General features: G+C 42.1%; 1 protein-coding gene across 1 annotated transcript in view; it reads right to left on the reverse strand.

The window, feature by feature from the left end:
* Positions 1–338: 338 nt before the first annotated feature.
* Positions 339–23,447, reverse strand: part of LOC139318325 (protein spinster homolog 3-like) — a 32,250-nt gene continuing 9,141 nt past the window's right edge. Inside the window, exons 5-12 of the mRNA XM_070945733.1 lie at positions 22,952–23,018; positions 20,742–20,878; positions 17,974–18,126; positions 16,262–16,451; positions 15,688–15,753; positions 13,627–13,725; positions 11,850–12,045; positions 339–479 (exon numbers count right to left, since the gene is read on the reverse strand). Of these exons, the coding sequence (XP_070801834.1) occupies positions 382–479; positions 11,850–12,045; positions 13,627–13,725; positions 15,688–15,753; positions 16,262–16,451; positions 17,974–18,126; positions 20,742–20,878; positions 22,952–23,018 (1,006 nt within the window). The 3' untranslated portion in view covers positions 339–381. The remainder of the gene's footprint in view (positions 480–11,849; positions 12,046–13,626; positions 13,726–15,687; positions 15,754–16,261; positions 16,452–17,973; positions 18,127–20,741; positions 20,879–22,951; positions 23,019–23,447) is intronic.

The raw sequence follows: 23,447 nt of genomic DNA on the forward strand, positions 1-23,447 counted from the left end.
ACATTTTGTTTGCAAAGATTGGGGAGGGGCCTGAGATGAAAGCCCAAAGGATCCATCACAAAATATACAAGCATGTTCTCCACATAGCTAGAGTCTCACCCAGCAGGAGGAACAACCATTTTACTGTATTCCAAATTTAAACAGAGGACAAACCACATCCCATTGTTTCAACGGTTCACAATGATTATGTTGCATATGTAGAAGAAGAGCCCTTGTTTGACAGATCTGCCTTCTGCCCCCGCTAGAGTCCTTGGTTGGCAGGCTCTCATGGCGATTCTGACATGAGGAAATTGGAGCACATTTTCAATGCCAAGACAAGACGTCCAATCATGGAAGTGTTGCCGCTGTCACCATCGACTTAACATGGAGGATGTGTCAATTTCAGGCCTTTTCCTTCTTTGCAAGAACGGAAGTGGGAATAAAGGTAGAAATGTCAGGTTGCCATTCTCCCTGAAAGTCATAGCTTTTGTTCTCAATGCCTGAAACAAGAGGTTCCAAGAAGATAAGTGAAAAACAAAGAAACTGCCATTTCTCTACGTGTCCAATAGTCTCAAAAGTAGTCCAAACTTAATGGGACCCAAAACCTCTTTATAAATGCAGTCAATAGAAAAGCGGCTGCCATTGGAGCATGCCCAGTTTACAAAATGGTTGCCACAGTAGAAGTGGTTGGTTACAGAAACCAACATACTGAAGAACAAATGAGGAAAGGTGTTTATTATTGCTGCTCGACAGCCAGTTTGGTCTAGTGGTTAAGGCACCAGGCTAGAAAGCAGGTGATTGTGAGTTTAAGTCTTGCCTTAGCCATTAAAGCCAGCTGGGTGATTTAGGACCACTCACTCTCTCTCAACCCAACCCAACTCACAATGTTGTTGTTGTTGTGGAGAAAATAGGAGGAAGGAAGGTGTGTGGGATATGTTTGTGGCTTGAGTTATTTAAAAATAATAATAAAGATGGTCAGGTTTCGATGCTATCTCAAAATAAATGAATTTCCAAACTGCCGATCTTTAAGAAAATTTTCTCTTTATTTGAGCACAGCGATCTGATCCTGGCTCTTTCATAGTCAGTACTGACCTTTGCCCCCCAATCCCTCCCTTTCCGATCCCCAATTCTCTGCTTCTCATTGGCTATCTTCCGAGTCACTTTCCTGATATCTTCTTCGTCAGATCACAGGAATGTCTCCCCCATCTCCCATCTCTGAGGAGACAGAATCTTCAAAGGGATTTAGTAGTTCAAGCTTCTCCTCTCTTTATATATGCCAGTGCTAGGACGCTGACAAAGATGGAATACAAATAAATAAATAAATAGCCCACAGCTTACTTCGGTTGTGTGTCTTTGGGGGAAGATGGCAAATGACCACACACATTTGATGACATCTCACAAAAGATATGGGTTATATTTTTCTGGGTGACGTCATCATGGCTTGTAACAGATGCCTATAAGTTCACTTTAGACTTTTCCTTAAGTCAAGTATGCACATTTACAAAAAAAAAAAAATGGACAGCATCCACTCGCCATATTTATCCTCTAACAATACTTATGGTGGTTATGTGAAATCCAAGGCCATTCTGAGAAATAAATATGGTTTTTGGAAGGTGGTGGGCTGCAGCTTGCTGTGTAATTTGGTTTAAAGTTAAAATAAACTTTAATTTGTTTTTTAAAAAAAGCGAAGTGGAAAGAGGCAGGCGGGGGGGGCTAGTATGTACCAATATAGACATGTGTGAGCACATGGGTACCTCGTGGGTGCCACAATAGGGATCCCAATGGTTATTTATTTTTAAACTATGCTAAACTAACATTCTCCATCATTTCCATTTAATAAAAGATTTGTACTCCCTCAAAATGGGGAGGGTTTTTTTGCAGCTAATTTCTCTGAAGTGGTTTCGGAGGGCAGCTTGACTTCTTCTTTTTTTAAACGAGGCAAGCAAAGATTTTGAAATTAATGCAATGCCCAAAATACATTCCTACTGGAAATACCAACAATTATGGCCCTTGGCAGGTCCTCCTGCCCTGTTTCCTGAGTGACAAGGCCCGTGGGAAACTATACAGCCTTAGACTCAGGGGTCTCGTTGTCTGGGAAACCTGCTGAATGTCACATGAAGGGAGGCTTAAAACTCCTTGCCCATTTCATAAAAATAAAAGAAGCTCCAAGAAAATAGTCTCCATCCACAGCCTCCAGTACATTTGCTTCCACAGAAAAATCTGGACTGGAAAATCGGGCCTCTCTTTTGTCAGAAGACACAATGCTGTTTATTGCTTGGGCGAAAGACCATTTCAGACAAACAAAAGTGTTTTTCTACAATAGATTGCAAACAGAAGGGATTCTCTAAGCCAGAGGGCCTGGCTGTCCACATCTGTGTTCTTCTCTACCAAGAAACAAGAATGGTTCTCCTGCCCATCTTCAGACTTAATTTCTAGAGATTTTGAGGAATATTATATTATATTATATTATATTATATTATATTATATTATATTATATTAATTTCCCACTTTTATTATTTTTACAGATGACTCAAGAAGGCAAAAATATCCAACACACTTTCCACCTCCTATTTTCTCCACAACAACAGCCCTGTGAGGTAGACTGGGCTGAGAGAGAGAGAGAGAGAGAGAGAGAGAGAGAGAGAGAGAGAGAGAGAGAGAGAGAGAGAGAGCGAGCAACTGGCCCAAAGTCACCCAGCCAGCTTTCATGGCTAACGTGTGACTTGAATTCACAGATTCCTACTTTCTAGCCTTGTGCCTTAACCACTACTAGACCAAACTGGCTCTCTTTTATTATTTATTCATTATACAAATTTGTATGGCAACCCAACCCACACATTTAATGACCGCATGATTCATTTAACAATTGCAGTGATTCATTTAACAGCTATAATAAAGTGGGGTGCAATTCACTTAACAACTGCCTAACTTAGCAATGGAAATTTTGGACTTAATTGTGGTTGTAAACTGAGGAGTATCTGTACCTCTGTGGCCTGGTCATGCAATTTACTGGATTATGCAATTTATGTACTTTTGCCTTAGTATGTTCTATGAATGCACCCCACTGTGATATATTTCATCGGATTATGGTATAGTGCAGTGATGTCAAACTTAAGGTGACCAGATTTTAACATTGGTAAAGAGGGACATTGTGGGCGTGGCTTATTTTGTGGGCGTGGCTAGCTGGTCATGTGACTGGGTGGGCGTGGCTAGCTGGTCATGTGACCGGGTGGCCATGGCTATGTGTATAGGGTAAGGTGAACAGATTTTAACATTGGTAAGAAGGACACCATTGTGGGCGTGGCTTATTGTGTGGGCGTGGCTTGGAGGCCATGTGACTGGGTGGGCGTGGCTAGCTGGTCATGTGACCGGGTGGCCATGGCTATATGTATAGGGACTACTCAGAGGGCTGAAAAGTCATTTCTGACAGGTCCTCACACTTTTGACTGGTCCTCACACTTATGACCATCCTCACATTTATGCCCGTGCAGCATTCTTAACAACCATGTCACTCATTTCACAACTGCTTCTCTTCACCATGGTGACAAGATAGGGCAAAAACGTAAAATTTGAGGACAGTCGTAAGTTCGAGGACTGGTCAAAAGTGCGAGGACCAGTCAAAAATAACTTTTTCAGCCCTCCGAGTAGTCCATATGCACAAAAGGACTAACCAGAGGGCTGAAAAAAGTCATTTCTGACAGGTCCTCGCACTTTTGACTGGTCCTCACACTTATGACCATCCTCATATTTATGCCTGTGCAGCATTCTTAACAACCATGTCACTCATTTCACAACTGCTTCTCTTCACCATGATGACAATATAGGTCAAAAATGTAAAATGTGAGGACAGTCGTAAGTTCGAGGACTGGTCAAAAGTGCGAGGACCAGTCAAAAATAACTTTTTCAGCCCTCTGAGTAGTCCATATGCACAAAAGGACTAACCAGAGGGCTGAAAAAAGTCATTTCTGACAGGTCCTCGCACTTTTGACTGGTCCTCATACTTACGACCATCCTCACATTTATGCCCATGCAGCATTCTTAACAACCATGTCACTCATTTCACAACTGCTTCTCTTCACCATGATGACAAGATAGGGCAAAAATGTAAAATGTGAGGACAGTCGTAAGTTCGAGGACTGGTCAAAAGTGTGAGGACCAGTCAAAAATAACTTTTTCAGCCCTCTGAGTAGTCCATATGCACAAAAGGACTAACCAGAGGGCTGAAAAAAGTCATTTCTGACAGGTCCTCGCACTTTTGACTGGTCCTCACACTTATGACCATCCTCATATTTATGCCTGTGCAGCATTCTTAACAACCATGTCACTCATTTCACAACTGCTTCTCTTCACCATGATGACAATATAGGTCAAAAATGTAAAATTTGAGGACAGTCGTAAGTTCGAGGACTGGTCAAAAGTGCGAGGACCAGTCAAAAATAACTTTTTCAGCCCTCCGAGTAGTCCATATGCACAAAAGGACTAACCAGAGGGCTGAAAAAAGTCATTTCTGACAGGTCCTCGCACTTTTGACTGGTCCTCACACTTATGACCATCCTCACATTTATGCCCGTGCAGCATTCTTAACAACCATGTCACTCATTTCACAACTGCTTCTCTTCACCATGATGACAAGATAGGGCAAAAATGTAAAATGTGAGGACAGTCGTAAGTTCGAGGACTGGTCAAAAGTGTGAGGACCAGTCAAAAATAACTTTTTCAGCCCTCTGAGTAGTCCATATGCACAAAAGGACTAACCAGAGGGCTGAAAAAAGTCATTTCTGACAGGTCCTCGCACTTTTGACTGGTCCTCACACTTATGACCATCCTCACATTTATGCCCGTGCAGCATTCTTAACAACCATGTCACTCATTTCACAACTGCTTCTCTTCACCATGATGACAATATAGGTCAAAAATGTAAAATTTGAGGACAGTCGTAAGTTCGAGGACTGGTCAAAAGTGCGAGGACCAGTCAAAAATAACTTTTTCAGCCCTCCGAGTAGTCCATATGCACAAAAGGACTAACCAGAGGGCTGAAAAAAGTCATTTCTGACAGGTCCTCGCACTTTTGACTGGTCCTCACACTTATGACCATCCTCACATTTATGCCCATGCAGCATTCTTAACAACCATGTCACTCATTTCACAACTGCTTCTCTTCACCATGATGACAAGATAGGGCAAAAATGTAAAATGTGAGGACAGTCGTAAGTTCGAGGACTGGTCAAAAGTGTGAGGACCAGTCAAAAATAACTTTTTCAGCCCTCTGAGTAGTCCATATGCACAAAAGGACTAACCAGAGGGCTGAAAAAAGTCATTTCTGACAGGTCCTCGCACTTTTGACTGGTCCTCACACTTATGACCATCCTCACATTTATGCCCGTGCAGCATTCTTAACAACCATGTCACTCATTTCACAACTGCTTCTCTTCACCATGGTGACAAGATAGGGCAAAAATGTAAAATTTGAGGACAGTCGTAAGTTCGAGGACTGGTCAAAAGTGCGAGGACCAGTCAAAAATAACTTTTTCAGCCCTCCGAGTAGTCCATATGCACAAAAGGACTAACCAGAGGGCTGAAAAAAGTCATTTCTGACAGGTCCTCGCACTTTTGACTGGTCCTCACACTTATGACCATCCTCATATTTATGCCTGTGCAGCATTCTTAACAACCATGTCACTCATTTCACAACTGCTTCTCTTCACCATGATGACAATATAGGTCAAAAATGTAAAATGTGAGGACAGTCGTAAGTTCGAGGACTGGTCAAAAGTGCGAGGACCAGTCAAAAATAACTTTTTCAGCCCTCTGAGTAGTCCATATGCACAAAAGGACTAACCAGAGGGCTGAAAAAAGTCATTTCTGACAGGTCCTCGCACTTTTGACTGGTCCTCATACTTACGACCATCCTCACATTTATGCCCATGCAGCATTCTTAACAACCATGTCACTCATTTCACAACTGCTTCTCTTCACCATGATGACAAGATAGGGCAAAAATGTAAAATGTGAGGACAGTCGTAAGTTCGAGGACTGGTCAAAAGTGTGAGGACCAGTCAAAAATAACTTTTTCAGCCCTCTGAGTAGTCCATATGCATTAAAGGATACAGCAATAGAGAGGGATGAAGGAAGAGAAATTAGAGTAGGAGTGAGGGTAAGAGAGGGAGGAAGAGAGGAGGAGAAGGAGAAAGGAAGAGGAAGCAGGGAGGAGAAGAAGGGGGGAAGAGAAAGTAAGAAGGAAAGAAAAGAGAGAGGTGGTAGGTTTGAGGAGAAAGATTGCTGTACAATAAAAAAGATGAACGGGAAGAAAGCCAACCCCAAACAAATATAAAGATATTAAGATAAAGAATGAATTGTTAAACTTTAAAGAATAAAAGAGAACAAATATGAATAAATAGCAGTAATTAGAAACACACATACAAACATACAATGTATTTTCTTTGAACAGAATATTTGGCTGGTTCACAAATTTAAACAGCGTTTAGTCATTTCAATTAAATTTACAATTTCTATATTTCCTTTTTGCCATATTTATTCCTCATCTATTTTTTAAAAAAACCAATATTACCCTTCATCCTCATCTCTAATCTTAATCAAATTCAATTTTCCCCTTCTATTCCATATTATACCCCTTCCCATTGTCATCTATTTTTATATCCATCCTCACATTGGTTAATTATATAATTATGTAATACAGTTGTTTAGTACAAATTCAACATTTTAATATAAATCAATTAGTTATATAACTATCTTTTTTGTATATTAATCAATATGAACATGAATATTCCAATTATTTCCATGCAATCCAATTTCTTACAAATCAATTAATTATATCTATCAATAATAATAAACCAAATAATTTCCCCCATATATACCTCCAAACCACAACTTAATTGCTGGGTCGCCCGCCCCTCCTCCCATCCGCGCGGCATCAGCCTACCCTAGCCCAGGGCTGGGCAATTGTGGCTCTTTTACAACGTTTGGACTTCAACTCCCGCCGAGCCCATTCTGGGGAATTGTGGAGAATTCTGGGAGTTGAAGTCCACAAGTCTTAAAGCTGCCAAGGTGGGAGACATCAAGCATGAGGCTGGCCAAGTATCCTCCTTGACCTTGAGAGACAACAGTTGAACATCAGGAGAGCTGTAAGAGGGCAGGGCTACATTTGGAAATTTTCGCATTTTTGCAGGTGGTGCATTACGATCTGGTGTCTGCAATGGAGAGCAAAATCCGGCTTCTTCTCTCCGCTGTAAGGGCGGCATCAGGATTCCACCTTGGTATATTTGCAGCACAAGGCAGCCCTCCTCTCCTGTCGCTTGGGACTCGGAGCGGTAAACAGCGTCTGGTTCGGGGAGCAGCCGGATTTTGCTCTCCATTGCTCTCTCGGCCCCCTGCAAGCTCTCGTCTCTCGAGGAGCGCTCCCTGAAATGGCGCGGGAAACTTTGGTTGGGCTTCTCGAGAGATGAGAGCTTGCAGACGCTGTTTACCGCTCCGAGTCGGCAGGAAACGAGGGCTGCCTTGCGCCGCAAATATACCAAGGTTTTTTTTTTTTAACACTGATCAGCTGTAGGTCGGCCCTTTGAAGCCCCGCGGCAAGAGTTCAAACAGTTTTTTTTCCCTCTAGCCATCAGCGGGGACTCAGGAGGCAGAATGAAAAATCGGGACTTTTTTAAAACGCCGCGGGACGCGGGACAAATTGCTCAAAAGCGGGACTGTCCCGCCAAAAGCGGGACGTCTGGTCACCTTAGTCAAACTCGATTTCATTGAGGGCCACATCAGGATTGTGTTTGACCTGGGGGGGTGAGTGTAGCCGGGGTGGGCATGGCCAGCTCATTGTCACTCATGTCAGGGGCGCCTGTGGTGGCCCGAGCACTCTGCCAATGAAAATAGGCTCCCGAGCTCTGTTTTCGCCTGCGACTGCCTCTTGCAACCCCCTGCCAGCAAAAACAGAGCTTGGGAGGGCCACCCACAGCCCTTATGAGCTCCGTTTTCATTGGCAGAGTCACTGCAGGCCGGTATTTCGCGGTTTCCAGGGCAGGGGTGAAATGCTCCCGGTTCGGACAGGATCGCTGGATCCGATAACGATGGAGGCGGGTGGTTCGGAGAACCGGTAGCAAAAATCCCTGCCCCCCCCCCATGCCCAGCTGAGCTGCACAATCATCAGAGGCTTTTTTTTTACTTTTAAAAGCATTTTTTCTACAACCTCTTCGGCCGAAAAAATGCTTTTAAAAGTTAAAAAAAAAAGCCTTTGATGATCGCGGGGCTCAGCTGGGATCATCAAAGGCTTTTTTAAAAAAAAAAACTTTTTTTCTTTTAAATGCCTCTCACGATCCAAGCTGAGTTTCCTGATCGGCAGAGACTTTTTTTCTTTTAAATGCCTCTAATGATAAGGCAACTCAGCTTGGATCGTCAGAGGCATTTAAAAGAAAAAAAAGGGTTTTTTTCTTTTAAATGCCTCTGACAATCCAAGCTGAGTTGCTTGATTGGCAGAGGCATTTAAAAAAAAAAACCCTCTGATGATCCAAGCTGAGTTGCCTGATCGGCAGAGGCATTTAAAAGAAAAAAAGTCTCTGCCGATCAGGCAACTCAGCTGGGATCGTCAGAGCCTTTTGAAAGCATTTTTTTACAACCTCTTCGCTGAAGAGGTTGTAGAAAAAATGGTTTTAAAAGTAAAAAAAAAAATTGCCCATGCCCACCCAGTCACATTACCCCACCACCACCAAGCCATGCCCACAGAACCGGTAGTAACAAATTTTAGATTTCACCCTTGTTCCAGGGTGCTGGGTACGCTCCCGCTGCGAACCGGTAGTAAAAGTAAGTAGAACCCACCCCTGATCTGCTTCCAAAACAATTAGCATGTAGTTTTTTCCTCTGTTCCCCAAAAAGGAAGCAACCCTCCTGTTTTTTACTTGGAAAGTTGAAAGAAAATCAGAAACCTGCAGATTTCTCAATTGAAATTAGAGTGGTCATCTCTCCATCTTTCCCAGTTTTATCCAAAGCTGCTGAGAAGTGAATTTTAATCAACCTTCAGTGCATCTGAGCTACAGTATGATCTTTCTTGGCCCAGATTTAAGGAAAGAAATCTTGGAATGTAGGATAAAATTCTTTGGAGTACAAGAGGTTCTGAATGCAGCCTTCCTTTGGAAAGCTCTATAGATAATGTCATGAGCCCAACAGGCTCCAATTCACCACATCAACAACATTTTAAATGGCACAAGATACTGCAGCAGCTGAATGCAGTCAGCCCTCCAGGAAAAAAAAAATAGCTGTGTTCAGAAAAGACAGAATCAGGTTATTGAGCTGACCTGTTTTCTGAACTCCCACAATACATTAAACAATAACTGGACCATAATGGCAGTTTGCACAGTGCATTGAGCTCCTACCCCAGCCCAATATTAAATGCATATTGTAAAAATGTGTTTGTTATGTCTGCATCTATCTTGATTAATTGTTGGTGAAAACCACCTAATAACTGGAAGTTCTGATGCTGCCTCTCCTTCTCAATATCTAAGACTATGCCTAGTAAGGGAGCAACTTAAAGTGTCAAATTCTTTTGCAAGTGGATTTATATGTTGTTTTAACTTCCCTAACTTTACTCCTAGAAACTGCAAAGCAGCTAAACCACTTCAAAAGAGTTTTTGCTGGTTTGGACAAATGTAGTCCAGTTTCTAGCTTATCCAGTTTAGGGAATATTGTTAAGAAGGTGGCAGGCTGACAGCTCCAAAGTTTCTGGAGGAAGCAGATGATCTGGACCTGTGACAGTCAGGGTTCAGGCCAGGACATATCGCTGAGATGGCAATGAACGGTTGCAGGAACTGGACATGGCTACTCTAGCGAAGAGAAGTACCAGGGGAGACATGATAGCAGTGTTTCAATATTTGAGAGGCTGCCACAGAGAGGAAGGGGTCAAGCTATTTTCCAAAGTACCTGGCAGCCAGACAAAGAATAATGGATGGAAACTGATCAAGGAAAGATTCAACCTAGAAATGAGGAGAAATTTTCTGAAAGTGAGAGCAATCAACCAATGGAACAGCTTGCTTTCAGAAGTTGTGAGTTCTTCATCACTGGAAGCTTTCAAGAAGAGACTGGGACTGTCAAAAATGGTGTGGGGTCTGCTGAGGCAGGGTGATTGGACTAGATGATCTACAAGGTCCCTTCCAACTCTGTTAATCTGTATCTTTGACAGGATTTCTGGTAGACGCAGGATGGAGTAGTGCATCCATTCTGGCCCTGCCTGATCTATTAATGGCTTTTGATAGGATTGATCATAGTATCTTTGTGGACCCGTTGAGAAGGTTGGGAGTGGGAGACAGGTACTTCTCTTCCTTACATTCCAGTTGCTGTTCAGTGAGGGGTGGGGAGAAAGGTGGGGAGGGAAGGTCCAACTCTAGACTTCTGCTATGTGGGGTTATGCAGAGTTTGGTATGCTGTCTGGTCTTATTTAACATTTACACGAAACCTCTGAGTGAGATCATCTGTCAACACAGGTGAGTATTTTGAATATACTGATGATAATCAGTTGGACATCTCAACCCCACACTGCCAAGATGCTTTCCTATGCCTAGGGCAGTGGTTCTCAACCTTGGCAGCTTTAAGATGTGTGGATTTTAACTTCCAGAATGGGAAAAATTGCCAAGATTGAGAAAGAATGACCTGGATAGAGAAGAACTGACAAGCTCAACTCTGAAAAAGATTGAATGACTGTGAGTTGTAGGGGTCCTCAGATCTAGTAGCTTTGTACTGTTAACTCTGAATGAGTGAGAGATCTGGAGGTTCTCTTGGACTCAAAACTCCTGCTCAAGGCAGCCATGGCCAGGAGAATTACTGCACAAATAGGTTTTGTCCTCCAGTTCTCCCCATTCTTGGATCAGGAAGCTCTACTCATGGTCACTCATGCCTTAGTAATCCCCCATTTGGATTGTTGCAATGCATTCTACATGGGACAGCCCTTGAAGACTATCGAGAAGCTTCAACTGGTCCAGAATGCAGTGGCCAACGCCATATAACACAGATGCTATCTGAGTTGTACTGTCTTCTCAGTGCAATTCAGGGTTCTATTTGTCATCTTTAAAACTCTGCATGGCATAGTACCAATTTATTTGCATGATGGTCTCTCCCCAGTGATTTTGGCCTGCCCATCAGATCTGGCAGACTGGGTATGCTCCAGATGCCATCAATAAAACAAAATTATCTGGCAGCTCCCAAAAGTACTGTATGCTCTTTCTATTATGGCACTTGTCCTATGGAACAGCCCTCCCCATAAGTACAGCCCCTACCCTATTGGCCTTTCCCAAGGACATGAAGATGTGATTCTTTCTCCAGACATTGGGTCTGGATGCTAGCATGGAAGCTCTGGTAGGGATGTGTATGCATAGTGGTTTTGTGTTTTTATTGAGCTTCAGTTATAGTTGGGTTTTTTTTGTTTTAATGAAAGTATATGTTTTTATTTTATTTATGACCCAGAGTTTCTTGGATAGATGGGAGGTCATATAAACTGGATGGATGGATGGATGGATGGATGGATGATAGATAGATAGATAGATAGATAGATAGATAGATAGATAGACAGATAATAGATGGATAGATAGATATAGACAGAGATAGATGATAGATAGATAGATAGAGACAGATAGATGATAGAGACAGAGAGACAAATATAGACAGACCCAGATGATAGATAGATAGATAGATAGATAGATAGATAGATAGATAGATAGATAGATAGATAGACAGACAGACAGACAGACAGATATGATATCAGTCTTGGTGCAAAGTAGTATTTAAGTTATGTTTTCATGGTATTTTAATGCAACACCAGAGTCACATTCAATATATCATGTTCTCATTCTACGAATTAAAAGAAAAAGACTGACCTTGCCCTGATGTTGCTGGTGGTGTTGTTGGTGCTGCAGCTTTCTTTGAATCTTCCTCAATATGAATAGCAGTCAGGAGGAAACAGCCTCCTCCGAGGACACCAACAAAAATGCAAACCACAAAACTGTATTTCAGACTCTGGAAATCCCAGAGAGTGGAATTATCTCTTTGGTACACCTTGATTGTATTTGCAATCTATAGGTTGAAAGGATTTATGTCACCATCAGGTACAAGCTGCAAGTGATCTCACATTCCAAATCATATCTCTGGAATATCTAACACAGGCAAACCCTCCATGTCAGGAGTCACACTGACAATATTTTGGAAAATAAGGACTATATGTGACAGAGGATAATGCAGACTGGGCAGAGTTAGGTTATGAAAATAGACAGAAGCAGAAATGGGGGTAGGAATAGTCCTATGTTAAGGGAAGAGTTCTTTCAATTACATGCCTCTATTTACATTTTCCAGTTCTTCACATTTTGAAATATTATATAGAATTATAGGAAACTGTACAGTTTCCTGATTTCTATTAACCTTGAAATGCTAAGAATTCCCTAAGATACTCATTGTTCCTTTCAGCAAAAATCGAATTATATAAATTGTTAGAAATCTCCCCAGCTGTTTTCAACATGTTATTTGTATTTGTCATATGTTCACAAAACTAAAGAAACATCTGAATGCTGGTTATGAATTTAAACGTCCTGGCTGCAAAGTTGCCATTCCTTTTGAATACTAAAGCCCATGGCAAAGAATAAAGGTGAATTTTACAATCAGATCCTATCCTCCACAGTAGTAATGATGGCTATGGAATATCCATAGCACTTAGACTTATACACCACTTCACAGTACTTTATAGCCTTCTCTAAGTGGCTTACAGAATCAGCATATTGCCCCCAACAATCTGGATCCTTGTTTTATCGACCTCAGAAGGATGGAAGGCTGAGTTAACCTTAAGCCTGGTGAGAATCAAACTACCGAACTGTTGGTAGCCGGTAGTCAGTAGAATTAGCCTGCAGTACCAAAGGTGGGCTTCACATAATTTAACAACGGGTTCTCCCCAGCACTGAAAATGTGAGCGTGTGCATGCGCATGCTCACTTAGCTCACACATGTGCCTTCCATGCATACGTGCGGCCTTCTATGCATGTGCTTTGCTTGTGCATTGGCTAAATAGGACGGCATAGCGCCTGAACTGGTACAAACCGGCTGAATCCCACCCCTGCATTCTGTCCACTGCACCATCATGGCTCAATGGTGCAGTGAGATGAATGGCCCTCACAGCTCTACAACCTTAAAGCCAGGATTGCTACTTTCCCAAAGCAAAATCCAACTCTAGTTTATTAGAAAGCTAATCCATCAATAGGAAGAGTCTCTAAAACCCAAATAAAATGAGTTTATGTTGCACTATTTCCTTATGACTGTATGGCTGTAATTTTGTTGCTTGTATCCTTACATCAATTTATATTGATATTGTTTCCTGATTGCTTATTTGTACCCTATGACTATCATTAGGTGTTGTACCTTATGATTCTTAATCAACATATCTTTTCTTTTATGTATACTGAGAGCGTATGCACCAAAGACAAATACCTTGTGTGTCCAATCACACTTGGCCAATAAAAAATTCTATTCTATTCTATTCTATTCTGTTCTGTTCTGTTCTGTTCTGTTCTGTTCTGTTCTGTTCTATTTTCATCCCACCAAAGACATGCTTTCTTGTCACCCATCCATCCAGCCCTGTCCCATCTAGTCCACAAATCCTGCCATAACTTACAATTCCAATGAGGTAGGGGCTGCCAGCATCACCCAGCAAATGGCTCATAAAAATTTGAAGAGAAAGTGCAGTTGATTGACAGGCGGGTTTCACGACATACTGAAAAAAAAACCCAAAGAAATTGTGTCAACAGTTGGCAGAAATGCATTACAGGTTGTTCTCGACTTAACAACCACAATTGAACCTCTGTTGCTAAGCACAACAGTTGTTAAGTTAGTTTCGACCCATTTTACAACCTTCCTTGCTACAGTTGTTCAGTGAATTACTTTAGGTATCAAGTCAGTAACACAGTTGTTAAGTGAGCTTTCCCCATTGACTCTGCTTATCACAAGCTTAGTCACATGATCCTGGGACACTACAACCATCCTAAATACATGCCAGTTGCCAAGCATCCAAATTGTCATCACATGACCACGGGGATGCTGCAACGGTCATAAGTGTGAAAAACAGTCCTAAGTCACTTTTTCAGTGCCATTGTAACTTTGAACGGTCGCTAAATGAAAGGTTGTAAGTCGAGGACTACCTGCATAAGGAAAGAACAAATATCACAGGTAGATTAGGTTGGCATAGTTATAAGCTGAGTGGGCTATAGGTGTGCATGTTGATGCCTTAACTTTGTAAATGACAATGTTTGTAAATAGCAAAGTTTCAAAAAAAGATACCATATTTTTCAGACTATAAGACACACCTAAATTTAGAAGAGGAAAATAACAAAAAAAATGTTTTTGGCCTCCACGCACCCTATTTTCGGTCCTTTTTTCAGCCCTTTTTTTTGGCCCTTTTCCAGCCTTTTTCCAGGCCATTTTCGGGGCTTTTTTCGGCCCGCTTTTGAGGCTTTTTTCAGAAAAAACAGGCCAAAAAATGCCTCCTAAGCGGGCCAAAAAAAGCCCCCAAAATGGGCTGAAAGCCTCAAAAATGGGCCAAAAACACAAAAGCAGGCTGAAAAAACCTCGGAAAACACGCCAAAAAAGGCCTCAAAAACAGGCTGTAAAAAGCCCTGAAAAGGGGTCAAAACAGGCCTGAAAAAGGCCAAAAAAAGGCCCAAAAATGGGCCGTGTATAGGCCAAAAAAACAGCCGGTGGGTGGGTGGGGCTTTGGCAATACTCGGTCTATAAGACGCACAGACATTTTTACCCCATTTTTGGAGGCAAAAAAAGTGTGTCTTATAGTCCGAAAAATACTGTATGTACATAACAAATAAAATAATGATTATTTTCATTATACCTGTAACCACTGGCATGATTAAGAGATTATATTTATGCACACGTGTCCTCAGATCAACAGATTTTGTGAACTCTTCTGCTTCAGAGAAGAGAATGATACTTTCTGAGGGGTACAGTAGACCCTGATCGTGTGATTATACTGCAATTTTGGACTTTTGCCCCCCTCCCCAGTGGGTACCCCTGAACTTAAAGCCATCTTAGCAAAACACAACAAACTAAGATTATGATTGTGTCTCTGCCATACGGTGAACTACAAATCACCCAACCTCTAAATAGCCCAAGGCAATATTTAAACACAGGAAGCTAGGCTGTTTCGACAAATCCTGATTCTGTTAACAGTAGAGCAGAGACAACCATGGCAGGAAAACAGAGGAGTCATGAATAATATATTACGCCACTACAGATTTATTAATATGGTTTTATAGCTGTCCTATGTTTTAAATTTAACATCAAGGGACATTGAATGGGTTATTCATATGTAAACCTATGTAAACACAAAGAGCCTTTGTGTGTCTGGGTACACACCAGGTCAGTAGGTTCCTTCTGTAACAATATGTAACAGAATTTCAGCAGATGGCTTAGTTTTATGATGCAAATCAGGCCATGCTTTCCTAGGACTGACGCCCTGAGAGATACAGCAAGACTGGCTTTTGAGTGAACATGTATCAAAGTGCATGTTAGGCCATTCCACGCCCCTTCACCATGCCTCCCTCCCCCAGTACATGCTGATGTAGAGCCTGACGGGAGGTGAAAACAGAGAGCATGGAGAGCTAAGAATAGAAGTATTGGATTATCAACAAAATCAATATGACAGTAATGACAGTTGAACTGAACTCACCAAGAGGATGTCAGCCACAACGGCCCAGTTTAAAGATAAAAAAAACACCGCAAGGGCAATAAAAATCTGAAATATTAAAGAAGACACACATATACAGAGAGAGAAAGAGACTTAGTACATCATGAGTTGATTGGAAGGGCGATCCAATGCCCTCCTAGAAGTATAAACTGATACTACAGACAAATAATTGATGCCATATTTATCCATTCCAAGCTGCCATATCCCCTGGCTATACTTTTAGCTGAATGTATACTGAATGCTGAAATCATAACATTTCATTTGTTTTCTAGCAATCTTCCTGTCCTTTCCCTCGCAACCTTGAGGGCTCAAATCATTAAATCCTAAATATTTCAAGGTGCCCATCAAAACAGCAGATTCTCTGCAGTCAATGGCTGAACTTTAACATGGTTTGTCAACTAGCTGACATACTCTAGAAGCATGGGACTCTTGATTCCATAATTCCCAGCCTTTTCTAGAGAGTAACATGAGGGGTAAATACTGTATGTCAACTGGGGCTTCTTTAAAGTGAAAATGAAAGTCGCCCATTAAATATATGAATTCTTTGGTCACTTACATATGCAGCTACAATGCTCTTCCCAGCCAGCATAATAGCCAAGTACATGCATGGAGATGAACTGAGCAAGCCCACAGCACAGATAAGAGGGTCAGCCTTGGTGTTAACCTTCTTGTATCTTCGGGCAGCTTCTGCTCCAATGACGACCCCCAAAATGCCAGTTGCTATGGTGATCCCTCCAAATATCTCACTAATGACCAAGCAAAAATGCAACATTTTTATCAACAGCATTCGTTAAATAGTGCCTTTTGGTGTAGAAATCTAAAAAATTACTAAGAGAGGGAGGGAGGGAGGGAGGGAGAGAGGGGGGGAGAGGATAGATAAATTTTAGGGTGCAACTCCCTTCAGCCCAGCCAGCTAGGAAGGTTGGGAACTGAGATCCAAACTACATAAAGGCATATCATATTTGGGAAGGCCGCCATAAAACAAGGAAGACTTTATCGTTTTTTCAGAGCCTTGTAGCAGCTATTCTTTTTTTTTTTTTCCTTTTCCTTTCTTTTATTTGAAAAAAATCATGGTGACTCATTCAGGGCTATGCTTTCTTTGCACCCCCTCCTGCCCCCATGCTAGACGAGTGTTGCAGCGGTGATAACTTGCCAATGGGAATATGCACACCAAAATGTGCCCGGTTACATTTTGCTCCTGCTGCAGAAGTTTCCTTAGGCAGGTTTTTGAGTCATTGTGTCATTTGAACCTGAAGCAGCAGCATATTAATCTGAAGTTCACTATCCTAATCAACAATAAACTTATCAAAATTTAGCAGAATAACAGAGTTGGAAGGGACCTTAGAGATCTTCTAGTCCAGGGTTGTCAAACTCGCATCGTCACGGTGGTGTCACACTTTTTTCCACTTCGCTAAACCGGGCGTGGGCGTGGCCAGTGTGTGACGAATCCGGCCCAAGGGCCGGGAGCTTGACATCCCTGTTCTAGTCCAATGCCCTGCTCAAGTTCAAGCAGGAAACCCTATGCCATTCCAGAGAAGCTATCCAGTCTCTTCTTAAAAGCCTTCAGTGATGGAGCACCTACAGCTTCTGAAGGCAAGCCATTCCACTGGTTAATTGTTCTCACTTAAATCAACTCACTTAAAATACTCTAATCTGGTAACCATTTTAGGTTTGAACATGCTAAACTTGTTAATTTCATTTAAATACTGAAATTGATGGGGATAAAGGCTCAACCGGTATTGCATTGACTAATCAAGCCAATCATTTTAACAGAGAAAAAACTCAGCTGCCATAAGGTATCTGGAGCTATCCAAGGTCCTGTTTCTTGCCTTGTCTTGTATTCTCATCACTTGGACTTTGCCAAAAAAGTCTGCTTTCCTCTGACTTCCTTGCTATGCTTAAGACTTTTTCTATCACTTCAAACAGCCAGCAGAATTCGAGGAATCCCACAAATCTTCCCAGGCATCTCTTATATAATCTCCATTTGCTTTTCAAGGTTTTTCAAGAGATGGTTTGGTGGCTAAAGGCTGGGCTGGAAACTGGGAGACTGTGAATTCTAGTCCCGTTCCCCCCCCCCTTTAGGCATAACAACCATCTGGGTGACTTTGAGCCACTCTTCCTCTCTCAACCCAACTCACCCTACAAGGTGGTGTTATGGGGAAACAAGAAGAGGGGACATCATGTATGTGTGCCATCTTGTTGGCCAAAAATAAAGGCAGGATAAAAAAAATCAAATAAGTAAGCATTTAAGACAAGTGTTTGTGTTACCTGTTGTGGCTTTCACATGGATCTTTGCTGCATGGTTGTATAATATTCAAAACAACCTCAGCTCTGTAAAGAAACACAGGAATCCAGAAACCAAGAGCGCCAGTGATGAAACCCATGCAAGTTACACCCAGCGAGGATCCTATAAAGCTCCAGCTGGGAGACAGAGAAAGGTTGGGATGGATAAAGAAGTGATGGAGAAAGAAGAGGTACCAAGTTCTGTGGTCAAGATGCAAGAGGATTAAGACAAAAAGATGTTCTACGGCTCCCTCAAGTGACCACATGTTAAAATAGCTACGCAGGTACCCAGTATGCTTCTAGTCCAGATTTAAGCTATTGGTATGAAGGCCACCAAGAACTTGGGACAGGATTCCTGAGAGATGTTCATTTGTGACAATGAATCGCAGTATATTTACTATTCTACTTTGGTTTTTTTTTAAAGCTATAATTGGAAGCCCTTTCTTGGCCTCAGTGGAATAATTATTTTTCCAAAGTATTTTGGCCTCCAGGACATGCAAGAAGACATGTTTGTTGAGGAAGTGGCATCACTAGGGGTTGAGGCTGAATATTTTCTGCCTTTGGATTGGTTTTACTTGGGGGAGAATGGTTTACAGAATGGAAATGACATATTTTGGCTTGCAGAGTCTTAATATTCTATTTCCCTCTTATTTTAGCAAAGTTTTATGGAAATCACATTGCCAAAACTTGGCCATTTGTTGATCAGTCTTGCTGATACAAATTGTATGAATTACAAATTGCAAATTGGGGGGACAGGGACTATGTATTGCAAATTTCGGGGGGCAGGGGCTACACTACAGCATAGTGACTGCAGCAGTGGTGGGATTCAGCCGGTTCGGGCCGATTAGGGCAAACCCATAATTAAATTGCTGGCTGATCCCTCCCCTTCCCACCCCACCCCTTCCAGGAATCCCCATGCACCCCATTTTGGCTCCCAGGTAAGTGCAGGGAGGCCTCCTAAGCCCCAAACCGTTTTCGCTCGCAGGAGGCTTCAGGAAGGCCTCCTAGGCCCAAAACGGGGAAGGGGGCAGCGTGTTCCCCCCCCCTGTGGCCCGTTTTTGCTCTCAGGGGGGTACAGGAGGCCAAGTGCTGCCTGTCATACCCCCTGGCCACGCCCATCAAGCCATGGCCACAGAACCAGTAGTAAAAAAAATTGAATCCCACCACTGGACTGCACCCATAAATGGTTTGCAAATCATAAATGCACATCATGCTGAGTAAATCATGTTAAGGCTTGTCAAATCAGTTGCAGTCTTCTTTCACATAAATATACAGTAGCTACCTGCTGGGACCATTAAGGCAGTCCTGGTTATATGGACTTTCCTTAAGGAACAACTAGGAAGAGATACTCTTTTTTTGTCACAAGGTCCATTCTGTAAGTTCAGTCTCCTAGAACCACAAACTGAGTGCAGGTAGAAAAGAGTTTTATTTTAGTTCACCTTGACATCAGATATTCTCCTGATGGTGCAGTTCCATCCAATTAATATCATTTTGTTTAACTCAATAAATAAAGGCATTTAAAAGAAAATAAAATGTGAACATCTCTTGGTTTTGAACAGCTGGCCAGTCCCACGTCAGCTGAATGATCAAGAACAATCAGAGCCCCTGAAGAGAAGCTTGAAAACAGGTAAGCATTTTACCTGGTCAGAATTTTCCCATAGTGGTGAAATATATTTCTATTTAAATATAGGATCTGCATTTGCAAATATGCCTCTGTTTGTAAAAAAAAAAAAATCAGTATGTGCAATTTTTATTCCAATGTGTCTGCACAATGTGTCTGAGGAGAGGGGGTGAGAAGCAGATGATACAGCTTTTCTAAAAGAGTAAATTCTAGAATATGGCTGCATTCACAGAACACATTCAGTCGAGTCACTTAAAGCACAAAGGCTGTATTCACCCTGTATGTTAGGCTTGGTTAGATTCAATCTTGCTTGGCTTCTGTAGGGTAATATGTGCTGTGCAAACTCAGCCTATTAGGAGTCTGGGAAAGGCATAGAGGGACAGCTGACGCGTCACAATGCCGTGATGTGACTTATATATTTATGCAACACATTGTGACATGCAACTACTAAATTGTGGCCTTTGCATAATGACATCGTGATGGACATGACATTTTGAAGTCCCTGAAGCTGCTGCATTAAATTATCATCTGATAAATAGTGCAAGGTCAGAAAAATTAGTTAAATTAATCATCATCTGAAGCGTGTTCAGTGGATAGATTCAGTAAGGATTTTAGACCATTTTGAGTACAGACTTTCTGATGATAAGAATTTCAGACGTTAAATATCTGTGAAACTGCAGAACAAATACTGTAGACTTAAAGCACTATAGCAGAATTATAACAATATGTTTACCTTTTCCAGAGCATTATTTTTTCAGATTTTAGCTATTGCCTTGCTGGTTAAGAACCCAGAGAGTTTCAGTCCTAACAAATCCGGAAGACCCCAATTGAGAAAAGGGTATCTAAAGATTTATTTGCAGGATAAAGCATGCTTACAAAGAAAATAAAAAAGATTTCTACAAGCTGACAGCCCCCTCTAGTGTCTGCTAGTATTAACTAGCCATACTGTTGAAAAGACAGATTTGTGGTGCCTTACTGATTAGCAGATATATGTTCCCGTACATGCATGTTCTGTTACATAGGAGGAAACAAAACTGTAAGCAATGGGGCCACAGGTACTGCAATGAACAATAACATAATGGCTAGAAACATGAAGGGCTGTTATGGAAGAACAGGAAAAGAAATACCTTACTTTTTGCAAAGAGAAGAAATGTCTTTGAGCCAAGTTGAGGTTCTGGTACTCTTGCTAGCTATGAGCGTCTTGTTCTTTGGTTTAGGGACTAAAATAATTAGGAGAATCAAGCCTGTAATTCCCATAAAAGGAGTAACCTACAGAGACAGAAGCAACAGGGATGTCAACAAGGACCATTACAAGAAGCTGAAGGACTATTGCTTGTTTATTCAGCATACGATGGGAACATGCCAAAGAGAAGTAAACGTGCACACAATCCACGTGATTCTATACAAAACTAGTACGGGGCTTTGGCCATAGCCTCATAGCTGGATGTCCAATTTAGCTATCCAGGGATACACTTCTGGCGTTGCTTTGTGCAAATCTTCTAGGAAGCCAGAGAACGCATGTCATGGACAATCTTGCACAATATGTTTAATAGTTTGCATATCAGCACCACAATCCCAACACGGGTGTGGGTGTGTCTTTCTATTCTCTGTTCTGTCCCCGTCCCACACGCACACACACCAACAGACGTTCAAGAGTTAAAGACCAAACCAGCCGACAAAATCCTTTTCCTTATGATAACGGAACTTGGCAACAACCTAGTGGCTGCCTGCCAAGAGTTTATTACTTACGAAGAGGAGAGATAACTTCTCCCCGCTTCTGGTACATCAAAGGAAACAGCTTAATAATTACAGAGTAAATCAAGTCCAAAGATAATCCAGCAAAATCTATAGCAAAAGTCCGGCAATGCAGAATGGCGTGGAAGCTTTCAGCTTTGTTCGTCACAAGGTTTGACTGGCCACCACGCTCCCTTTTATACCCTGTGGGGTGTGGTCCAGTGACTCAGCCTAATCTCGGGCACGCCTTTTCTTCTGTTGCACGCGCTCATCTCTGCGATGCTGGTGTGGATCCAGCCAAGACTCATTACTCTCATCACTGTCCACCTGTGGCTGCGTGGACGTGCTTGGCCCCGGCCCTATCTCTTGCCCTTCGGCGGACACCGAAGGCATTGCCAAAGAGGAGGGTCCTGGAGAGGGAGGCCTTGCCAACTCCTTTCCTTCACTCTCGGAGTCCTCTCCTGCTGATGACACAGACTCAGGTAACAGAGCCACAACATTCTCATTGATACAGGATAAAGGCACTTATTCCAGTATTCCATCTAATTCTGTTCCTAATTACAAGAAGTTTACACAGTGAAGCAACTGCTTTACGAGGCAGACTAGGGCTGAACTTCACTTATGTTCCCTTGACCTGTTCTCCAGAGAAATTCTCCACTCCGGCCATCATTCAAAGAGAGCCTTCAGATGCCATGCATAGTAATAAAGCCTACCCACAATTTTCTGCCATGGCCACTTCATTATTTTGAGGAGCCTTTAGAGCAGTGTTTCTTGACCTTGGCAGTTTTAAGATATGTGGACTTCAATTCCCAGAATTCTCTAGCCAACTATGCTGGCTGAGAACTTCTGGGAATTGAAGTCCACACGTCTTCAAGTTGCCAAGGTTGAGAAACACTGCTTTAGAGTGATCATGATATTATGACTAACTGGCTGGAGGATGGAGCCACCATCAGGGAAGAGGCATATGAGAAGAAGGAGCAAGAAAATATCTAATTTTTCCTCTCCACCCCCGGAACTTCTGATAAACTATCATCAAAGAAGAACAGTTTGACTTCTCATTTTCATTTTCCCTCTTCTAAATTATCACTTGATTTTTATAGCTTATATAAATAGTTACTGTAAATAGCTAAAATAAATATATAAACATACAAACACACAGTGTGTGTCTAGATGGATGGAGAGAGGGGGGGAGGGAGACAGACAGACAGACATAGATGATTGATGGAGATAGAGACAGAGACAGAGAGACAGAGAGATGAGAGAGAGAGACAGAGAGAGACAGAAATACATATAGACAGAAAGACATACATACATGATAGATAGATAGATAGATAGATAGATAGATAGATAGATAGATAGATAGATAGATAGATAGAAAAAAATAAGATAGATGAGAGAGAGGAAGAGGAAGAAATCACACACATAGACCAAAATTCTAACATTGTAGGACTATGTCAGCATCTTTGTATATACTATTTATTTTTCAACATTTTCTTAAAACCAGCTGAAAGAGAAAATAGAAGTTACACTACTAACAGATTGACAGAACCCCACCGTTTTAATCCAGGGGGATTCTCTTAAAGATAGACCTGACCAACCAAGACTCACCCTGAAGCCCCAGCCCCAAAAACCGCTTGCACGCGCCACTCCAGATGACAGGATATAGCCGAGTCCACTGCAAGAGAAGAAAAATCCAAGTTGAAAGAGGCCCTTAAAGCCACAGAGTTCAAGTGGTGAAAAAAGTCAAATACCTGGGAGTATATTTAACCTCAGGATTTCAACCTCCTGTGTTGTGCAGCAGAGGTGGTATTCAGCAGGTTCTGACCAGTTTTGCAGAACCGGCAGCGGAAATTTTGAGTAATTCGGAGAACCGGTAAATACCACCTCTGACTGGCCCCACCCCCATCTATTCTCTGCCACCCGAGTCCCAGCTGATTGGGAGGCAATAGGGATTTTGCAGTAACCTTCCCCTGGAGTGGGGAGGGAATGGAGATTTTACAGTATCCTTCCCCTGCCTGCTATGTCCACCAAGCCACGTCCACAGAACCACCACTGTTGGGCAGGTATCCTCCTCCCTATCATTTCAACCCGTTATTCTACATGC

The sequence above is a fragment of the Pituophis catenifer genome, unplaced genomic scaffold (assembly GCF_029215685.1).
Source record: "Pituophis catenifer annectens isolate HBS135680 unplaced genomic scaffold, rPitCat1.0.hap2 SCAF_1, whole genome shotgun sequence".
Lineage (NCBI taxonomy): Eukaryota > Metazoa > Chordata > Lepidosauria > Squamata > Colubridae > Pituophis > Pituophis catenifer.